This window comes from Andrographis paniculata, unplaced genomic scaffold (genome assembly GCF_009805555.1).
Source record: "Andrographis paniculata isolate CXL003 unplaced genomic scaffold, ASM980555v1 Contig37END, whole genome shotgun sequence".
In the NCBI taxonomy this organism is placed as follows: domain Eukaryota; kingdom Viridiplantae; phylum Streptophyta; class Magnoliopsida; order Lamiales; family Acanthaceae; genus Andrographis; species Andrographis paniculata.
Genome location: NW_026137570.1, coordinates 3,667,209 through 3,688,091, shown reverse-complemented (window position 1 = coordinate 3,688,091; position 20,883 = coordinate 3,667,209). Strand labels below are relative to the sequence as shown.

The window sequence follows — 20,883 nt, the reverse complement described above, 5'->3', positions numbered from 1 at the left end:
CTATCGTGTCACAATTCTCGTTTACACGATGATAGAATGCTCGGTAGGAAATACATGGACAGGTTCTGTATCTTCAGAAATCGTGAGAATGTAGAGGAGCTGGGGAAAACTTGATACAGCAAAATCAGCATTTGGTAAATGACGACATGTGTCAAAATGGCTTGCACAAGGCACCAAAGCTTCTTCTGATTCTGGTAACTGTCTTCAACTTTTCTCATACCATTTCAAATCTGATGTTTTGAACTCTAATTTTTGAAGTGATTGATGCTCATTGTCTGGTCCATTTTAGTGTTCTTTTTCTTGGCTTATCTGAAATTTATAAAGACATTCAAATCATATGGTTTTGAGTGTTTTTTCATTGCATGTATTGACTATCTATTAAGCTTTTGCTCGAAAATTTAATATGTAGAAAATATATTGCAACACAGATCCATTTTCCCCATGGATTCTACAATTAATTATAAATGATTTTGTCTCTGATCAAATTGAAGTTTCATGTCATGTTTTTGAGGTTTCTTATCCTTGTCTTCTTCCCTGTGGTAAGTTTGTATTGCCGGTGAATGCGAATAATATTATGCCGGAACAGGAACAATACTAGGGAGGTCCCAAGTAGCTGTCTGTTGAAATGCCTATTGACATATGTCATGTAAAATTTTATCTCATCTTTTTTTGTTACTTGAATGATGTTGTTTTTACTATTTTTTGTTGGAGGGATTGGAGTAACAAATGTATGTTTATGCTACCATTTTAGTGACCTATAATGTGATGGGCTGCTGTTGCATTGTTGAAAATATTAAGGGTGTGTTTGATTGGGGGTTTGGATTTTGAGTTGGGATTTGAATAGTACAAATTTTGAATTTGAATAATTGTTTGATGTGATATAAATAGGTGTTGGTGTGATGTTTTGAATGTAGAATTGATTTTTAGTATAACATATAAAATAAAAAACATGTGTTTGATTTGATGTTTTTGGGAAAAAAAATTGGATGAATAGTGGCAAAAAAATCCAATCCCTGAACAAACACATCCTAAGTATTGATATGAACTATATATGATAAATGAAAATATTAAGTATTGATATGAACTATATATGATAAATGTTCAAATAATACATTACATAAAATTTATTTATACATTATATTCTATAATAGTTACAAATCATTACGACTTAAAAACGGTTTGAACCGTCAACTTATATATACTCATTTTTCACATATATATTTTTTTATTTTTTATTTTTTTTTTAAATTTGAATTTTATTTTAAAATAATTGAGTTTCATCTTAATTTTATTTATATATTTATTATTTATTTATTATGTAAATATTATATATACAAATAATTAATTAAATTATTATAATATAAAAATAATTAAAATAATAAATTTGATAAATAATTAAATTAAATTTAAATTTAAAAGTAAAAAAATAAATTATAGAAACATTGTAATAAATAATAAAATAATTTAAATTAAATATAATTATATAATAAAAAATTATAGAATTTAATAAAAAAATAAAAAATATTATAGTATTATTAGTTTTCAATATTATTATAATTATTTATATGTATTAATATTAATATTATTGTTATATCTTCGAATTTAATAATATATATATAAAAAAATAATTATAAATATAATAATATTATTATAAAATACGTATAATTTAACCTAATGCCTAATCAATACAATTACACAACCGCCGCAGCCGCGCCAGCGCACCAGGTTCTCCTCTTCCTTCTTCTTCCTCCCATTTCTTTCTGTTTTTTCTTCCAACCTCGCTCCTTCTCCTCCTTCTTTCCTCCTTCTTCTTCCTCGGCGCCTGCCTGCCTGCACATGGTGAGAGATTTTTTTAAAAAAAAAGAAAAAAAAAAAAAAAGAAAAGCAGAACCGCTGATTCAAACCGAAAACGCCGGTTTACGGTTTGAACCGTAACAGGCGAACCGACGGTTCGAAACCGAAGGAGCAAGTCTAGTCTGCACTACCAAAATCCAACCCATTCCCTCACATAATCTAAGGTAAGGTATGGTTAATGCTCGCGAGTACTGGGACCGGGACCGGACTTCCAACCCTAGGCCCAATCCGGCAACATCGCCATCGCCGCCTCAGATGGACGCCGGAGACGTTGCGGACGATTCCGGGCTATACAATACCTCCACTGCTTTTCTTACTGCCCCAGTTGCCAATCTGAAGAGGCGTCGGGAGGAAGACGTCGACGCCGACGCGGCTGCGGAGGCCACCGCTTCAACTGATGTGCCGGAGGCGAAGCGACGCGTGAAGGCCACTTACGATGTGATATACAGGATTGTAGTGCCGTCAAAGCAGATCGGAAAGGTCATTGGTAGAGCGGGGCATCGGATTAAGAGGATTCGGGAGGATACAAAGGCCACCATCAAGATTGCTGATGCAATCTCTGTGAGTTGATTATATATATATATATATATTCTTAATGTTTTGCGGATAAAACGATTATCTGATAGACGAACATACGACACTCTTGTCATTTAATTTTTTCTGATTCGAATTCCAACGATTATCGAACTTACTCGTTTAGTGAATTCCTAGATTTGTTGAATGGAGATGTTCTGAAATTTCATTGGCTTGGAAGATTCTGTGATTTGGTAATTTTGATATTATGCTTTGAAAATGGTTCCAAAGATGATTGAAGAAAAGGATTAGGTTGATCTTCGCGATTCTTTGTATGATTTCTCATGTTAAATCTGTTGAACTTCTGATATTGACGAAAAGTTTTCATAATTAAAGCCATTCCTGCACAAAAAGTGTAAGAACTTCTTGTGCAAGTGTAGATGAGTAGGATCGATGTTACTGTAATTAAGACATTGCAACTGATTTGCAAATCTAGTGTTTTACATTAAATGGAAAAGTGCCCTGATTGGATTTTAGCAAGAGCTTTCACTAAGCATACAACTCAGGCATGTGAGAAAATCAGTTGTTCAAAGTAGCTTGCAATAATCAAGATTCCTTTTTTTTTTATTAGGTTAACTGCATGTTATTTGATTCTGTCTGCGTATTGATGAGTAAGTACGTAGTCTATGAAGTTTAATATGGGTACGTTACTCACGTTCCTGTTTTCTTGCTCTGCAGTTTTTCATTGACAGATAGACGAAGTAGACCACTAGTCAAACAGGATTTTCCTCTATAATGCGGATCTATAAGTTCAATTGACATTCTACTGAGTTTCACTGCGAAGTATTGGTTCGGACAGATACTTAGATACAAGCTAATGACCAAATGTCTGTATTTTAGGTCAGATATGGCCTTGTCTTCTGAGAATGTTGAAATTCACGCCCCTCCCTACCTTCCCACCCCGCCCCTCCCTACCTTCCCACCCCACCCCTCCTTACCTTTCCCCTTCTCATGCAACACTTCCACCCCTCCCCTTTTCTGGTGCCCAGATCATCCTCCCCACCCCATCCACTTATGTGTTGTGTACCCTCCCCCCTCTATGTATTTTATTATGTCTCTATTCAATGAATTTCCCCCTCCACTAATCAACCAAGAGAAAAGAAACGAGTTTGGTTTTGAATGGGAACTTAGGGTGGTCATGCAAATGGCTATCCTGACTATGTCTGGATTAAGCCGGTGCTCCATCTGTTGGGATGTGATAGGATATAGAATAATCTTGGAAAAGTAATTTTTACGATTTGTTGCTTAAAAAGAGGGATATTTAGTTTTTTCCATATTTACCAGTTAATCTTGTTTGTCGTCTTATAATTTACTGAGATATGCTTGACATGTGTACTGACGATAAGATGGTGGGAGTAAATTTAAACTATATTAATTTTCTTCTGTCTTTGCAGCGGAATGAAGAGCGAGTAATCATTATAAGCTCTAAAGATTGTAATGGCAGTTTTTCTGATGCAGAAAATGCCCTTCATCAAATTGTCAGCCTGATCCTTCAGGTACTCTTAATTTCATGAAACTCATATGCTTTTATCTTCGTGATTTTATTCCTTTTTATGCCAGATGCCTTGAGAGCATGTTTAGGGGCCAAAATGATAACTTGACAAACATGTTCGAAGCCCTACTAGATTAATGGATACCATCTGAAGATTAGCTCCTTACATACTCCATGATAAAATTCTATCTATTGAACCTTCTTGACTGATTGATTTTCGAACATTTTATTGGAAACAACACAAAAAAATCAATATTACAGAGCAAAGACTATGTCCCAACCCAAAGCCATCACAAACTAAATGACTATCGCATAGTTGTCAATCTTTGATAGTGTTACATAACAGTCAACCTCTAAAAATACTATAGCGGACTATTTAAAAATTTAAGAATATACATATAAAATTTTATATGCAATACAATAAAAATGCATAAGAAAAATATGTAGATTAATTTTGTAATTATTGTTTATACTAATAATAAAGTTGCAAAAAAAATATATAATCATAGTTTATAGAGTTAATTAGGTTCAAAATCTAATAAATAATTTGCTTCCACATTTTCACGATCTCCCTGCTACTCTTGTATGAACATTTTTATTCATTTTATCCATCGTATGTTAGTCAGATTGTACAATGTTATATAATAGTATAAAATCTATATTTATCAAATAAATTTATAATATAATATTATAAAATCTAATTATCTAAATCTACTAATCATGAAGTTTATAATATATTATTCAATTTAATAAGCTGCACTGCTACAAGCTCCTATTGCATAAAAACAGAATTGCAGAGCGGTGGTAGCAGCACTAGGTTGCTAGGGTGGGTCGGGGCCCCAATACAAATTACTAAGAAATAAAAAAACGGTTAATGTAATAAAACATTAGTCACATGCCAAAATTGGGCAACAACGAGTCCGAAGTAGGCTAGCCCATATTTTCCATGATGGGTGTAAACCCGGACAGTGGATGGGCTGCTTCTGGCTAGTCTGTAACATAGGCCCATGCTGTTTTGAATTGATCTATGTTCTAGCTTTGGATTTTGAAGGGCATTTGTGCATACAAACAATTGAAAATGGGATTTGTGGAAACACGAGTGCAATAAGTTTTTTTCTTAATACAACTATAGCCCCCGTAATCAGCCTTTTTATTCTTTTCAGGGTTGTTATGCTCTTGAGAACTTTGCTAATGTTATTGTCATAGCTTCAGCAGAACTAAATTACTTTTTTTTTTTTTTTTAATTTTTATACTTTGGTACTAAAACAAAAAATTATGCACGAGAAAGCAAAGGAAGGTATATTGATCTTTTCATAACCGATTTTCCCACAATGATTAAAGAGGACGATTATCTTGGCTTCATTCATCCTTGTGAAAGGAGATGCCATACAGCATGAACTCCAAGTTAGAATGAGATGCATGACTTGTAATAGTTATCTTTTCACAGAACCGTGTTTTTTGTGCCAAGTTAAATGTGTAATCATAGAATTATGAGGTCCCTCTCATCTAATGATAATGTGGATAATGTGTTGTTATCTTCAGGACGATGATGGTAGTGTGGAGGCAGCAAAAGTTGGTCCAGGGCATGTGGCAGCTAATACCGTAAGACTACTGATTGCTGGTTCTCAAGCAGGTGGCTTGATTGGAGTATCAGGTCAAAATATTGAGAACTTGAGGAACACTTCTGGAGCAACTGTCGCTGTTCTTTCTCCAAATCAGTTGCCACCATGTGCTTCTGCTCATGAATCCGATCGAGTTGTTCAGGTAAACATATTGGATTATTCTTCTGTATAGAACTTTTGAAGATAGATTTAATTTTAATCTTTGGTACACTTCTTTGAAAGAAAATTATTTGGATATGGAGTCTATCACATTCTTCTTTTTTTGTTCTTGCAGATATCAGGGGATGTTCCTGCTGTGTTGAGGGCTGTGGTAGAAATTGGCTGCCAACTTAGGTGAGTGACGGTGATTTACATTTAGTACTTATTTTTCTGTCCTCGAATCTGTTTATATGCACTTACATAAATCACTTATATAGAGAGAATCCACCCAAGCAAGTGATATCAATCAGCCCATCTTATAGTGCTGGATATCATCGACAATCACAACAATTGTGTGTTGATCCTGCTTCAGGTAATTGAAACCAGTACTTCATTAGGCATTTGATTGCTCCATTTTGTCACAATGTTAGAATTTTATAGATATGACATGTTCAAATGACGTCAATGGAATTTATTTACCTATTTTTTTTCCAGCTGATTATGCAACACTGGAGCTCTTGGTTCCTGAAAATCTGGTGGGTGGATTGATAGGAAGGTTTGGTGCCAACATCTCAAGAATTAGAAACGAGTCTGGAGCTAATATCAAGGTAATCAAGATCTCTTCTCGGTGGGTGTTACTGATTCTGTAGAGTTGATTGAAAGTGCCTGTGGACATGATTTCTAGTTTCATTTTAACTACAGTACCTCACTGATTATCTTGGTGAAATAGTTTAGAACCCTAAAAGTTGGTCGTAATATACATGCCGAACTGTTTGAAACTCAAGCACATGTGTTGATACGAATAAAATACAACATCTTGTATGGATTTCAAGTTTCACACATTGGATAATTAGTATTCTTTCTTCGCCTTTCTTTAATAATCTCTTTGCAGGTTTACGGAAGCCGAGGTGAACAAACCCAAAGGCAAATTCATCTAGGTGGTAGTGCTCAACAGGTATTTTTGTAATCTGAAAAGTTCTAATGTTAAATGTGACAAATTTTTTGATTCTAGTTAACTACGACAAACACAAAGTAATACATAAATTTTCAAGTAATACATAAATTTTCTAGTCCTGTCGAAGATATCTGCTGTGACTTTGCTATGGTAGTTAACCGACTGAACTATCCTTCTTTAATAGGACATGTCAAATGTTCTTATATAGGTAACAAGAGACGAGAAAATTAAATCAATCTTACTTGATTAATCCAATTCAACTTCTGACTACAAACAATCAGCTCACCAGTGTTATCCTATTTCAGGTGGCTCTTGCCAAACAACGTGTCGATGAATATGTGTACGCCGAGCTGATGAGACAAGCAGGCGGCGCTCAACTACCTCAAACTGCCGCTGCTACGCATCAGTCATTGTAATCCGTTTCCTTTGTTAATTAATCAAAGCTACTAGATTCCTATCCTACAGGCGCCTCTTTATTAAAGTAAATACTATTTTTTCTGCAGATCCGACTTGTCAAATGCTCTGTACCCTGGCTATGGATATGCTCACGGGTTTTACACACACAGGTTTACTTCTTTGCTGCTGTATAGATGATGAACTTATTGTCGACTACTAATAATACAACTTCATAACTGAGTCGGTGAATTTTGCAGTGGCCAGGATGGTGGAATGATGGCTTCCCTTCCCCAGATGTATGCATCAACGCCTTCCAACCAACCTCCTTACTATGCTCACCAATCTTATTCTTCCCGCCCATTATAGGTTTTTCTCAAATTGCTGGCTCAATCCTCTGTGCCCTTCAGCTTTTATCTATCAGTTATTAGTTATTATGGTTTCTCTACTTGGTTCTTAAACTGTAAGATGAATGTCGTTAGAGAGAGAGACTGAGACAGCCGAATTTGATTGAATGTAGAGTTGATGATGTTGGTTAATCTAATGTTTTGCAGGCATGATGATGGAGCTAGAGCAGTGATGATTACAGACCAGTCACAGCAGAAGTTGATGATGGTAATATATATATTATATATATATATGTGTGTAAATCTATCTTTGACAGTAGCAGTCAGTATAGTATAGTATGTGTATGTGACCTTTTATTATTCTTGATTGTTCAACTGGTTTTTTGTTTTTTTAAATAAAATCGAATTTTTTTTACCTTAAGTTATTAAAGAACTTTAAGTTTAGTAATTTTTTTTTTAAATTAATACTTCCTCCGCCAAAAACTAATGTCCTACTTTTCTATTTGGGACGTCCAACAACTATTGTCCTATTTATTTCTATATATTTTTGTTATGTAATAATATATATAAACAATATATAAATAATTTATTTATCTATCATATTTTTATTATTTAATAATATTTTTATATAATATTATATTTTAATTTTTAAATATTAATCTATATAAATTGTAATAATTGAATATATTCGGAATAAATAAACATATATATTAATTAAAAATAACATCAAAAGAATCATAATAATTAACAATATAATTTAAAGAATTATTATTTTTATTTTTAAATTATATCCAAATAATATATGCAGTAATCATATGAATTGATTAATGAATTTTTAATATATATATATAATTTATGTTAAATTTATAATTTAAAATTTCAAAAAAATTTGGATAGTATTTAATTTAATTATTTTTTTTTTAAAAAAAATTGAAATGTAATAAATTTTGATAACTTTCTTGTTAAAGGTAATGAGTTTTGTTATAGTAAAAATTGAAAAGACAATGATAAAGGTAAGTAAAGAAGAAGATTGTAAGGGATACTTTAAGGGTGTGTTTGATAGAGAAATGACAAATATAAATTGTTTTATTTTTCTTTAAGAGAAATGCATATGATTGTATATTGATGGTATTTTTTTTTTGTATTATTTAATTTTTATATTTTTTAATTATATTATTTCAAACTTATAAAACATCATATTTAATTTATTGTTCAAATATTTATTTATTTACTATATTTTTTTAAAAAAATTACACTAAAATTGATCTTACAAAACATCAATCTAATTTATTATTTAAACAAAAAAGTTACCAAAATATGTTTTCTGTTGTCAAGTGTACACGAATAATACACATATATGTCGACACAGAGGGTAAGTGAATGCTTTTATTCAGAATCAAATATTTATCTGCACATGTATATAAATGGAGAGAATACCTGTAAATGGAATGAAATGAAAAAATCATTTCTGCACAAACACAATTCATATTCTCAATATCTATGTGCCTTTTTCATATTCATTACTACTATCTACTTAATAATATAATATAATATATATATGTACACAGTACATATATATATATCACCCGCCACACACATTTCTATATATATATATATTCTATATTATATAATATTATACTATATATAAAATAGTGATTAGCGGTAGAAATAATTAATATTTCTATTGGTTAATCTTATACTAATATTACAACACGTTATCAGCATGATTGTGTATTTTAATTTTCGCAAGATATGGATTGTCAAATATTTTGGAGCCAATGACAATATATGCCTTATCGACAATGCTACGACTTACAACATTTTGAAAAACAAAAATTATTTCTCCAACCTAAATATGGGAAATACCACTATTGTTACTATTAGTGGTGCATCGAAAATGATTGAAGGCTCAGGAAAAACTACTGTATATCTCCCAAAATGGACAAAAATGACAATTAAAAATGTCTTGTTCTCGAGAAAAGTTCGAAGGAATTTACCGAGCTTCAGTGATATTCGGAAAAATAGGTATCATATTGAAACATAAAATGAGGCAGAAAATGAGTATTTCCTGATTACTCAAATTGTGAATGACAACAGAATTGTAAAAGAAAAATTGTCATCATTTTCTTCCGGCTTATATTACTAAAAAATCAGTGCCATTGAAACATATCACATAGTAGACCAAATGACTACTAGCGAATTCAAAACTTGGCACGATCGACTTGGGCATCCTGGCAATGTAATGATGAGGCGAATTGTTGAAAATTCAAATGGCCACTCATTGAAAAAGAAAAATATTTTGAGTCCGAATGAATTTTCTTGTGCTGCCTATTCCCAAGGGAAGTTAATAATCAGGTCATCTCCAACAAAGGTTGGATTTGAATCCCCAGCTTTTCCGAAAAGAATTCAGGGTGATATTTGTGGACCAATAGATCCTCTGTGTGGACCCTTCAAGTAATTTATGGTGCTAATTGACGCGTCAACCCGATGGTCACCCGTGTGCCTGTTATCTACTCGCAATCTAGCTTTCGCTAGACTACTTGCACAAATAATTAAATTGTGAGCACAATTTCCAGATCACCCGATAAAGAAATACGTTTAGATAATGCTGGAGAGTATTCATCGTATACATTTGATGATTACTGCATGTCAATTGGGATTACTGTGCAACATCCTGTTCCCTATGTACATACGCAAAATGGTCTGGCTGAATCCCTTATCAAAAGATTGCAATTAATTGCTAGACCATTATTGATGAGGTCTAAACTTCTTGAATCATGTTGGGGACATGTTATATTACATGCAGCAGCACTCGTGAAAATAAGGCTGACAAGTTATCACTGTTATTCCCCTACTCAATTGGTATCTGGAAAAGTACCAAATATATCTCACCTGCAAATTTTTGGGTGTTCTGTTTATGTGCCAATTGCACCACCTCAACGTACGAAAATGGGACCTCAAAAAAGGTTGGGTATATATGTCGGGTATGAATCACCCTTGATTGCAAAATATCTTGAATCAACAACGGGTGATTTATTTACTGCAAGGTTTGCAGACTGTCATTTTGATGAATCTCATTTTCCGACATTAGGGGGAGACAGTAATCAACTGAAAAAAGAAATTTCGTGGAAAATACCACTTGAATTTGATCATCGTACGAAACATAGTGAACTTGAAGTTCAAATAATTGTGCATTTGCAGAAAATTGCCAATCAATTGTCTGATACTTTTAACGATGCTGCCAAAGTTACGAAATCATATATAATAGCAACAAATGCACCCGTTAAAATAAATATGTCAGAAGGGAAGGTATCGAGTGCTAATGAGATTATTGCCCGCGTAAAACGTGGCAGACCGTTGGGTTCCAAAGATAAGAATCCACGAAAGAAGAAAATTGTAAACACTGGTGAAGAGATCAACAATGATTAGATACATGAAAAGGTCAGCACAACCCCTTAAGATGTTGATACTAAAAATTATGATGAAAGTGATGATGAAGTTATTGAAACTTCTGTTAACTATACCACAAGTAGAAAATATTGGAACAAAAAGAAAACAAATATTGATAATGCATTTGCATATTTTGTAGCACTCGATATAATGAAAGATGACGAGGATTATGAACCAAAATCAGTTGATAAATGTCGGCAAATAGATGATTGGGCAAAATGGAAAGACGCAATTAAGGCTGAATTGGACTCATTGAACAAACGACAAGTATTCGGCCCTATATTCCAAACACCTGAAAATGTGAAACCTGTTGGTTACAGATGGGTGTTTGTGTAAAAAAGAAATGAAAATAATGATATCACAAGATATAAAGCAAGACTTGTAGCCCAGGATTTTTCGCATTGATTTTGAAGAAACATATTCACCGGTCATGGATGAAATAACATTCAGGTATTTGGTGAGCCTGGCAGTACACAATAATCTTAATATGCGATTAATGAATGTGGTTACTGTCTATCTTTATGGCTCCTTAGACAATAAGGTCTACATAAAAATCCCAAAAGGGATTAACATACCTGAATCATTCAAATCAAAGCCAAAAGAATCATATTCCATCAAATTACAAAATTTTTTGTATGGGCTCAAGCAATCGGGCCGAATGTGGTAAAATCGTCTTAGAGAAAGTTTAACAAAAGAAGGTTACATAAATAACCCTATCTGTCCATGTGTTTTCATAAAGAAAAATAGGTCAGGATTCGTAATTATCACTGTATATGTCGATGATCTCAATTTAATTGGAACTCCTGATGAAATTCAGAAAGTTGTTGAATATCTGAAAAAGGAGTTTGAGATCAAAGATTTTGGAAAAACCAAATTTTTCCTTGGTTTGCAAATTGAGCACTTGGAAAGTAGAATCTTTTTCCACCAATCAAATTATACCAAAAGGGTAATGAAACAATTTCTAATGGATAAGTCACATCCACTAAGTACCCCAATGATTGTCAGGGCACTCGATCAAATAAAGGATCCATTTAGACCAAAAGAGGAAAATGAAGAAACACTTGACCCAAAAGTGCCATATATGAGTGCTATAAGCGCATTGATGTATCTTGCTAACACCACCCGACCTGATATATCATTTGCTGTAAACTTATCGGCAAGATTCAGCTCATCGCCTACTCGATGACATTGGAATGAGATTACGTACATTTTTTGCTATCTCCAAGGAACAATTGATCTCGGGTTATTTTACTCGAAAGATTCTCAACATGAATTGATTGGATTTGCCGATGCAGGATATTTATCGGATCCTCATAAAGCCAAGTCTCAAACTGGCTATATATTTACTTGTGCGAAACAATGATCTCTTGGAGATCGATTAAATAAACTTTAACTGTCACTTCTTCAAATCATGCTGAAATATTGGCAATACATGAGGCTAATCGAGAATGTGTATGGTTGAGGTCAATGACTCAACATATTTTGAAAAATTGTGGGTTAACACCTGACAATAAAATTTCTCCAACTACATTGTATGAAGATAATACGGCTTGTATAGCCCAATTGAAAGGGGGTTACATTAAAGGAGATCAAACGAGACATCTTTCACCAAAATTCTTTTTTACTCATGATCTACAACAAAATGGTGAAATCAATGTGCAACAAATTCGATCAGATAATAATTTGGCGGATATATTAACCAAGGCATTACCGACTGCAACATTTGAAAAATCGGTAAAGAAAATTGGAATGCGTCGGTTCAGAGATCTCAAATAATGCTCAGATCAAGGGGAGCAAATCGATACAAGAATATTGTATTTTTTTTCCTTCACTAGGATTTTTTTGTCTCACTGAGTTTTTTCATAGTAAGGTTTTAACGAAACACATTCTTCGTACAAAAGCATCCAAATGGGAGAATGTTGTGAAGTGTACACGAATAGTACACATATATGTCGATACAGAGGATATGTGGATGCTTTTATTCACTACCAAACATTTACCTGCACATGTATATAAATGGAGAGAATACTTGTAAATGGAATGGAATGAAAAAATCATTTCTGCACAAACACAATTCATATTCTCAATATCTCTCTCTGTCTCTTCACATTCACTACTACTATCTACTTAATAATATAATATAATATATATATCTATAAATGTACACAATACATATATATCACCCGCCACACACATTTCTATATATATATATCTACTCTATATTATATAATATTATACTATATATAAAATAGTGGTTAGCGGTAAAAATAATCAATATTCCTATTGGTTAATTCTATACTAATATTACAACATATTTATAAATTTTCACTCATTAATTTTTTTTTCCTAATTAATCATTTATTTTATTCGATCTATTTGAATAGTTGCATTTTACACTTTTTAACTGAATTTTCTATTTTACAAAATAAAAGAATTAATTATAACTCTACTAATTTTTTTTTCTTTGTTTTCCCTATTTTTATTTATCTATAATTTCATTTTATATACCAAACGTCTCATAATGCCCTATTCGTGCGGTTTAGACAATTAAATTGTATTTTGTTCGGGCACTTTTCGAAATCGAACCTACTTTGCCCCCAAATGAGTAATGTCTCATTGCTTAATTTAAAAGGCTTAAGAGATTATCTATTACTACAGTGAAATTGTTCTTTTTGAGCCGAGTCTCCTTTTTTTTTTCACTTCCTCCAAGAGACTTTTTTTCACAATTTTAAATATGAAATTTGAATTTGTACTTAACAGAAAATAATAATAATAATAATCTAATCTAATCTACATATATATTTACCGTTGATTTTGGTTCACCAAGTGTCAGTTGCATAACTTTTTTTTTAAAATTTTCATGTGGATCCCACCTTAACATGGACTAAAGAATTATTTTGGTTACTTTTTACTGTAAAAAGTACAAAAAATTAAAGGAGTGTTTGATTTGGGGATTTCACACTGGATTTTAATACTTTTTATTTTTTTTAAAAAAAAATATCAAATGTTTGTTTATCTAAGATTTTTTTTTGACCCGATTCCTATCACAAAAGTCAATATTTAATATAAAATTTTATTTTTTATATTACCGACACGATTCCTCCTTATATCTCATATTAAAAGAATTCTTCAAATCAAAATACTAAACAAACAAACTCCAAATCAAATATTTATTTTTCATTTTGTACATTATATTAAAAATTAATTTTACATTCAAAACCTGAAATCACCCATTTGGATCTACATGGAGGAAGTATTTTGGTTACTTTTTATTGTAACAAAATACAAAAAATGACGGGAGTATTTGGTTGGGGTATTCTACACTGGATTTTAATATTCATTATTTTTTTCAAAAAAATATTAAATTAAATTAAATATTTATCTTTTATTTTATAATTATGTTAAAAATTAATTTTATATTCAAAATATAACACTAATATATATTTATATTAAATCAAACAATTATTTAAATTTAAAATTTTTATTATTCAAAACTCAAATCCTCAGCTAAACACATTCGATATAATTTTTTATTAGAAAACTAAGAACATTTTGAAGTGGAAAAAAAATAAATTAGATCATACATTTAGGTGAGAGAAGAGTAGTATTTAAATGAGAGTTATGGTTACTTTTTGTGTATGCGGATTTTTTGTCCTTAAATTTTTATTTGTTGTAATAATAGTTATTTAAATAAATGTAAATTTAAAAATATTTTTAATATATAATATGATCACATTTACTTAAAATATATATATATATATATACACATTGTATTTGAACAAATGAAAATGACATCGTATACTTTTCATATGCTTGATAATTGAATAATTTTTTTATTTAATAGAAGTATAAAAAAAATTCAATCTAACTCTACCGGTACTCCTTCCGTTTCAAACACCCTATAACATTTTCTTTTTGGTACGTCCCAAACACCCTGCAATATTTCCAAAATAGGAAATAATTAATTATACTTAATCTTTACCCCATATTTTATCCCCTCACATCATCCAAATAAAAAAATAAAATATATATTTCTCTCTCTCATCACATCATCTAATTTCTAAATTATCCCACTTAATACTACCCACCTAAAAACCCGTGCCAAAACCAAATGTTTCACCATGTTTGGGACGGAGGGAGTAGTATATTTTTTAATTTGTAACGATCTTTTATATTTTATTCTTTAATAATTTCTTTTAATTTTTAATGAATTCTTATATTACATATTGTTGGGATATGGAGCCTGATTATATCCTAAAATCTAGGGATATGATTTGGATATTATATTTTAGATTTTAGAGATATGATTTGGATATTATTGTCAAAGGCTTAGGCTATAAATATCCATGTATTCTCACTTTAACATGTGTATGCGTACTTTATAGTAAAATTCTTGGCTTGGAAGCTCCCCCAGACGTAGATCATTGTGATCGAACTGGGTTACCAAATTCTTGTGTTCTTTTGTTTTTGTTGTCTCATCTTGATTTCTTGGGAATTTCCGTAACAAGTGGTATCAGAGCCTAGTTCGTTGGTAGGGTGGATTGAGAGGAATCGGACAGTGGGTCGTTGTGGGAATCCCTTATGACCTGCGGAGGTGCCTTGTGTCGAAAGTCTCCTAGCGGTGTTGGGTCGGTCCCGACTGGTAGGTCAGCCAGCGAGTCCCTTTGTGATAGGCTGTGCAAGGTTGGCAGGGAAGGATAAGGGTTTCGGCAAACGCAGCGGAGGAGATATCCGATGTGCTCTCGTATCAAGTGAACCTTAGGTTTGTTTGTGGGAGTCAAGATGGATGAAGTCGAGTAAAAGAAGATCGACAGGAAGACGATGAGTGCGGTTTGACTAACCCTTTAGGAGAATGTTTCGACTGAATTTAGATCTGAGCCAAAAGGAAAGGGTGAAGATCAAGAATGGTCTTAGTTGAAGCCGGAGAACACGGACAAGGAAGATGCAAGTCAGGTGGTATATTGAAACTGCAAGGGGCACTTGAAACGACAATGCAGGGCGCTGGAGAAGGATCAGGGTTCAGCAAACGCAACGGATGAGATATCCGATGCGCTGATTCTGAGTGTCGGCAGTTCAATGAAGTCATGGATTTTGGTCTCAGGAGCGTCATTCCACTCATGCAGTGATTCGGGAATCATGAAATCCTATACTACATGTAATTTTGGTGTTGTCTATCTTGCAGATGAGACACTGAAAATTGTAAGTAAAGGAATGATTCGAATCAGAACACCGAATGGTGGGGAGTGGAGATTGGATGAGGTATGTTGAAGTGGAAGATGAAATAAGTCTTCAAGTGGGAGATTGTTGGGATATGAAGTCTTATTATATCCTAAAATCTAGGGATATGATTTGGATATTATATTTTAGATTTTAGAGATATGATTTGGATATTATTGTCAAAGGCTTAGGCTATAAATATCCATGTATTCTCACTTTAACATATGCCTGCGTACTTTATATTAAAATTCCTGGCTTAGAAGCGCCCCCAGACGTAGATCATTGCGACCGAACTGGATTACCAAATTCTTGTGTTCTTTTGTCTTTATTGTCTCATCTTGATTTCCTGGGAATATCTGCAACAAGTATACCTGGTCCTCTTTAGAACTGTAGAACCCCTCCGGTTGAGACATGTAAATCTGTTCTTCTAGATTACCATGGAGGAATGCTGTTTTTACATAAAGCTGCTTCAGCTTCAGATCAAAAGCACCCACCATTGCCTGAACTCGAATGGTTTTGTATTTCACCAAAGGAAAAAAGACTTCATGGTAATCGATTCCTTCCTTCTGTGAAAACCCTTTTGCCACCAGTCTTGCCTTGAACCTAGCAGGTTCAACACCAGGAATTCCCTCATTTCTTTTAAAGACCCACTTGCATCCCACTAGCTTCACCCCTTTTGGTAGTGCAACAAGTCTTGTTATTTTCAAGAGACTGCATCTCTTCATTCATTGCCATAATCCAGGTTTCTGCATCTTTACTCGCCACAGCTTCTTTATATGTCTTTGGCTCATCAGAGCCAAGATCATCACCAACCGCCAGTGCATAAGCAACAGAATTCATGTCACATGTATTGACACATCCTGCAAACCTAGCTGGTTTCTGAATATTTCTCTTTCCCTTTCTTGCTGCTATGGAATCTTCAACCCCAGTACCAGCGTCATCAGCTTCCCCCTCAACCTTTTTCCCTTGAGGTTTTGACTGATTTGGTTGATCGGATTGATCAATAGTATTATCCTGCTGCTTTTCTTCTAACACAACTCTATCAGGAGCTCAAACTCCACCCTCTGGTCAGCACCACAATCTTTTGTACCTGCAATACTTTCACAACCTCTACTCTGATCAAGCATAGCAGATTCATCAAAGGTTACATCTCTGCTAATAAGAACTTTACCAGGACTTTTACCTTATGTACACCACAATCGATAACCTTTCACTCGTGTTGCATACCATAGAAATATGCATTTTACCGCCCTCGTCTCCAGCTTACCATCATTCACATAAGCGTATGAGGGCATCCAAATATTTTTAGATTAGAGTAATCAGAAGGTTTACCGGACCATACCTCTTGAGGAGTTTTTAAGTCAATTGCAGTTGATGGAGATCTATTAACCAGATAGCTAGCAGTGTTAACTGCTTCAGCCCAGAATTGCTTAGATAAGCTAGCAAATATGCGCATACACCTAGCACGCGCCATGAGGGTTTGGTTCATTCGCTCTGCAACTCCATTTTGCTGTGGTGTGTGTCGTACAGTGCGGTGCCTCACTATACCTTCTTTCTTGCAGAAATCATCAAATGGAGCGTTGCAGAACTCCAACCCATTATCAGTTCTTAGAGTTTTGACCTGTTTACCCGTCCGTTTTTCAACCATTGTCTTCCACTCTTTGAACTTCCCAAACACCTCATCTTTAGTCTTCAGAAAGTACAACCAGACTTTTCTCGAATAATCATCTATAAAAGTGACAGAGTAAGAACACCCACCCTGCAATTTCACCGGAGAGGGACCCCATAAATCTGAATGAACATACTCCAGAATTTCTTTTGAAGTGTGATGACTGGTACCAAACCTCACCCTGCGTTGCTTCCCTTTTACACAAGCCTCACATAATTGAATTTTACCTATCACATCCCCACCAAATAAACCCTGCTTGCTCAACACAGACAACCCTAGTTCACTCATGTGACCTAATCGACGGTGCCACAAATTTGTCCTGTCATCATGTTTATCCAAGGACTGGGATACCGCCGCCGTTCCCATCACTGAACTGCCCTGTAGAAAATAAATTCCATGCTGCAGTTTTCCCTTCATAATTACCATAGCACCTTTCAGGACTTTCACCCACTCACCTTCACCATAATATTTTAAACCATTCTTGGCTAAGGTGCCAAGAGAAATCAAATTCTTTCTGAGTTCAGGAACATACCAACAGTCAAATTTTCTGAATGTACCGTCATGCAATTTTATCTGCACTATCTCGCTCCCATTTATGTCTAGAATCCCATCATCACTTAACTTCACCGTTCCATTCCACTCCTTAAAAGAAGTGAGAAGATCACGAGAGAACGTCATATGGTGAGAAGCACCGGTATCCATAATCCAGGAATCAGCAGTACTAGCACTATACGCTGTCAGAACTTCACCAAAGTCCCCATCATCATCAGAACTATCTTGTACCATAGCAACACTGCTGCCACTGTTACTAGAATCAACTTTTGTATTTCTCTTCTTCTGTGGACAATCCCTTTTAACGTGCCCCTTCTCCTTGCAAAGATAACACTTAAAGTTTCTAGAGGATTTTGATTTTGAGCGCGACCTCCTATTCCCGTTACCCCTCTCCTGTGGTCTTCCCCTACCTGCAAATAGACCTGAACCAAAACCCTCTTCCACAAAAACCTTTCTTTTCAATTCTTTGGACATAAAGTCATCTTTCACTTCATTAACAGAAATTGTAGTTCTACCATATAGCATAGTATCTACAAAATTCTCATATGAACCAGGTAGTGAACACAATAAAATTAGGGCTTGATCTTCATCATCTACTTTAACCTCAACCCCTTGAAGATCAAGAATGATACGGTTAAAGGTATCAAGATGATCCTTTACTTGAGTACTTTCGGACATCCGGAGGGTGTAAAGACGTTGCTTCTGATATAGTCTGTTCGTGAGAGAGTTGCTTTGGTACTTCTCACACAGTTTATTCCATAACCCAAAAGCCGTTGTCTGATCTATAACCTCCAGTAACACCTCATCAGTAATTGACAACAAGATCGCGGAATGAGCCTTTGCCAAAATCTTCTTATTCACCTCCTCATTCGTGTCTTTAGGAAACTTGTCTTCTCCCTCCAACGCAGCCGCACATCTTTGTTGAACCAGAAGTGCCCTCATCTTGACCTTCCAGAGCGTAAAGTCATTCGACCCATTAAACTTCTCCAGATCAAACTTAAACGAGGACATCTTCAATCAATGAGATATGGCTCTGATACCACTTGTTATAAGAAAACGAGAAATAAAGCAAATAAAGAACACGGAGGTTTTACGTGGTTCGGTGACGGTGTGTCAACCTACGTCCACGGGCAGGAACCGGAGAGATTTTATTATACTGATTCAGAGATTTACAATTATGTCATTCGACTAAGAACCATAGTTGTCTATTTATAAGCACCCCAAAACACCCTAAATCCTAAGCCTATTTATTATTAATTAGGATAAGCCCAAAAGGAACCCTGCCAATTGAAACAGCCCTTTCGCTTTGGTTTCGGGTCGGGTAGACCGCTAAATCCAAGTCACGTTTCAACAATCTCCACCTTGACTTGAAGTTTCTCCAACCACCAAAGGTTCGTCAGTATCTCTCAGTCGTCTCCTTCCTGCCAGATGCCCCTAGAGGGCTTTACGTCCTGTGAATATTCACCAAGTTCAAGCAATGCTCGAACTTCTCCGTCGGCAGCGCTTTTGTCAACATATCAGTTGGATTGTGTTATGTAGCTATTTTCTGAATAGAAAACTTGTCTTCCCCCAGAACATCACGAATAAAATTCAACCTTACATCAATATGTTTGGTTCTCTCATGATACACTGGATTTTTAGCCAAACTCAAAGCACTTTGACTATCATAGAATAACACCGGTTTCTCCACCTTCAGATCCAAACTCTACACCAGACCATGTAACCAAATACCTTCCTTAATACCTTCAGTCATTGACATGTATTCCGCCTCAGTCGTTGACAGTGCAACCGTAGGTTGTAAAGTAGACTTCCAACTGACTGCACATCCAAACAGAATGAAGATAAAGCAAGTCAGTGATCTTCGTTTCACCAAGTCACCCCCATAATCAAAGTCTGCATAGCCAACAAGACCATCACCATGGCCTTTATCATCATATACCAGACAAATATCAGACGCTCCTTTCAAATATCGCAAGATCCACTTTACAGCTCTCCGGTGAGCTTTACCCGGATTAGCCATAAACCTGCTCACCACACTAGCCGCATAAGAGAGATCCGGTCTCGTACATACCATCGCATACATAAGACTTCCAACTGCACTTGAATATGGAACCGTCTTCATGTAGCTAATCTCTGCATCTGTACCCGGTATAGTGCTTCGATCAAGTTTAAAGTGTGCCGCCAAAGGGGTACTTACCGGTTTGGACTGATCAACAGAGAATGCCTGCAAAACTTTCTCAATATACTTTTCTTGAGAAACCCATAGCCGCCCTGCTTCTCTATCATGCCAGATCTCCATACCAAGTATTTTTTTTGCCGCACCCAAATCCTTCATCTCAAACATACCCTTTAGTAGAGCCTTCAAATCATTAATTATAGCCATGCTTTTAGCTGCAATTAACATATCATCCACATACAACAACAGATACACAAATGAATCAGTAGAAACTTTCTTCGAGTAAACACAGTTATCAAACTGATTACGAGTATAACCATTAGACACTATAAATGAGTCAAATCTCTTGTACCATTGCCTCGGAGACTGCTTCAAGCCATACAGAGATTTATTTAACACATATAAATACGATACAAATTTTTAGCAAAATTGTTCTATATTAAAT

At 34.4% G+C, this 20,883-nt stretch overlaps 1 protein-coding gene across 1 annotated transcript; it reads left to right on the top strand.

Annotated features, from left to right (window-relative positions):
* Nucleotides 1–1,703: 1,703 nt before the first annotated feature.
* On the top strand, nucleotides 1,704–7,795 carry LOC127250601 (uncharacterized). Its single transcript, XM_051273965.1, has 11 exons — nucleotides 1,704–2,415; nucleotides 3,822–3,923; nucleotides 5,462–5,683; nucleotides 5,816–5,874; nucleotides 5,958–6,052; nucleotides 6,175–6,287; nucleotides 6,572–6,634; nucleotides 6,940–7,046; nucleotides 7,138–7,200; nucleotides 7,288–7,396; nucleotides 7,582–7,795. The coding sequence occupies exons 1-10, from the start codon at nucleotides 2,026–2,028 to the stop codon at nucleotides 7,394–7,396; spliced, it is 1,323 nt and encodes a 440-aa protein (XP_051129922.1). The 5' UTR covers nucleotides 1,704–2,025; the 3' UTR covers nucleotides 7,582–7,795.
* Nucleotides 7,796–20,883: the final 13,088 nt, after the last annotated feature.

What these genes read in the sequence shown, in the direction of transcription:
- LOC127250601 (XM_051273965.1), top strand. Translation starts at nt 2,026, where the DNA reads ATGGTTAATGCTCGCGAGTACTGGGACCGGGACCGGACTTCCAACCCT. An exon ending in AGATTGCTGATGCAATCTCT is followed by an intron (nt 2,416 to 3,821) that starts GTGAGTTGATTA and finishes CTGTCTTTGCAG; the next exon opens with CGGAATGAAGAGCGAGTAAT. An exon ending in GTGTGTTGATCCTGCTTCAG is followed by an intron (nt 6,053 to 6,174) that starts GTAATTGAAACC and finishes TTTTTTTTCCAG; the next exon opens with CTGATTATGCAACACTGGAG.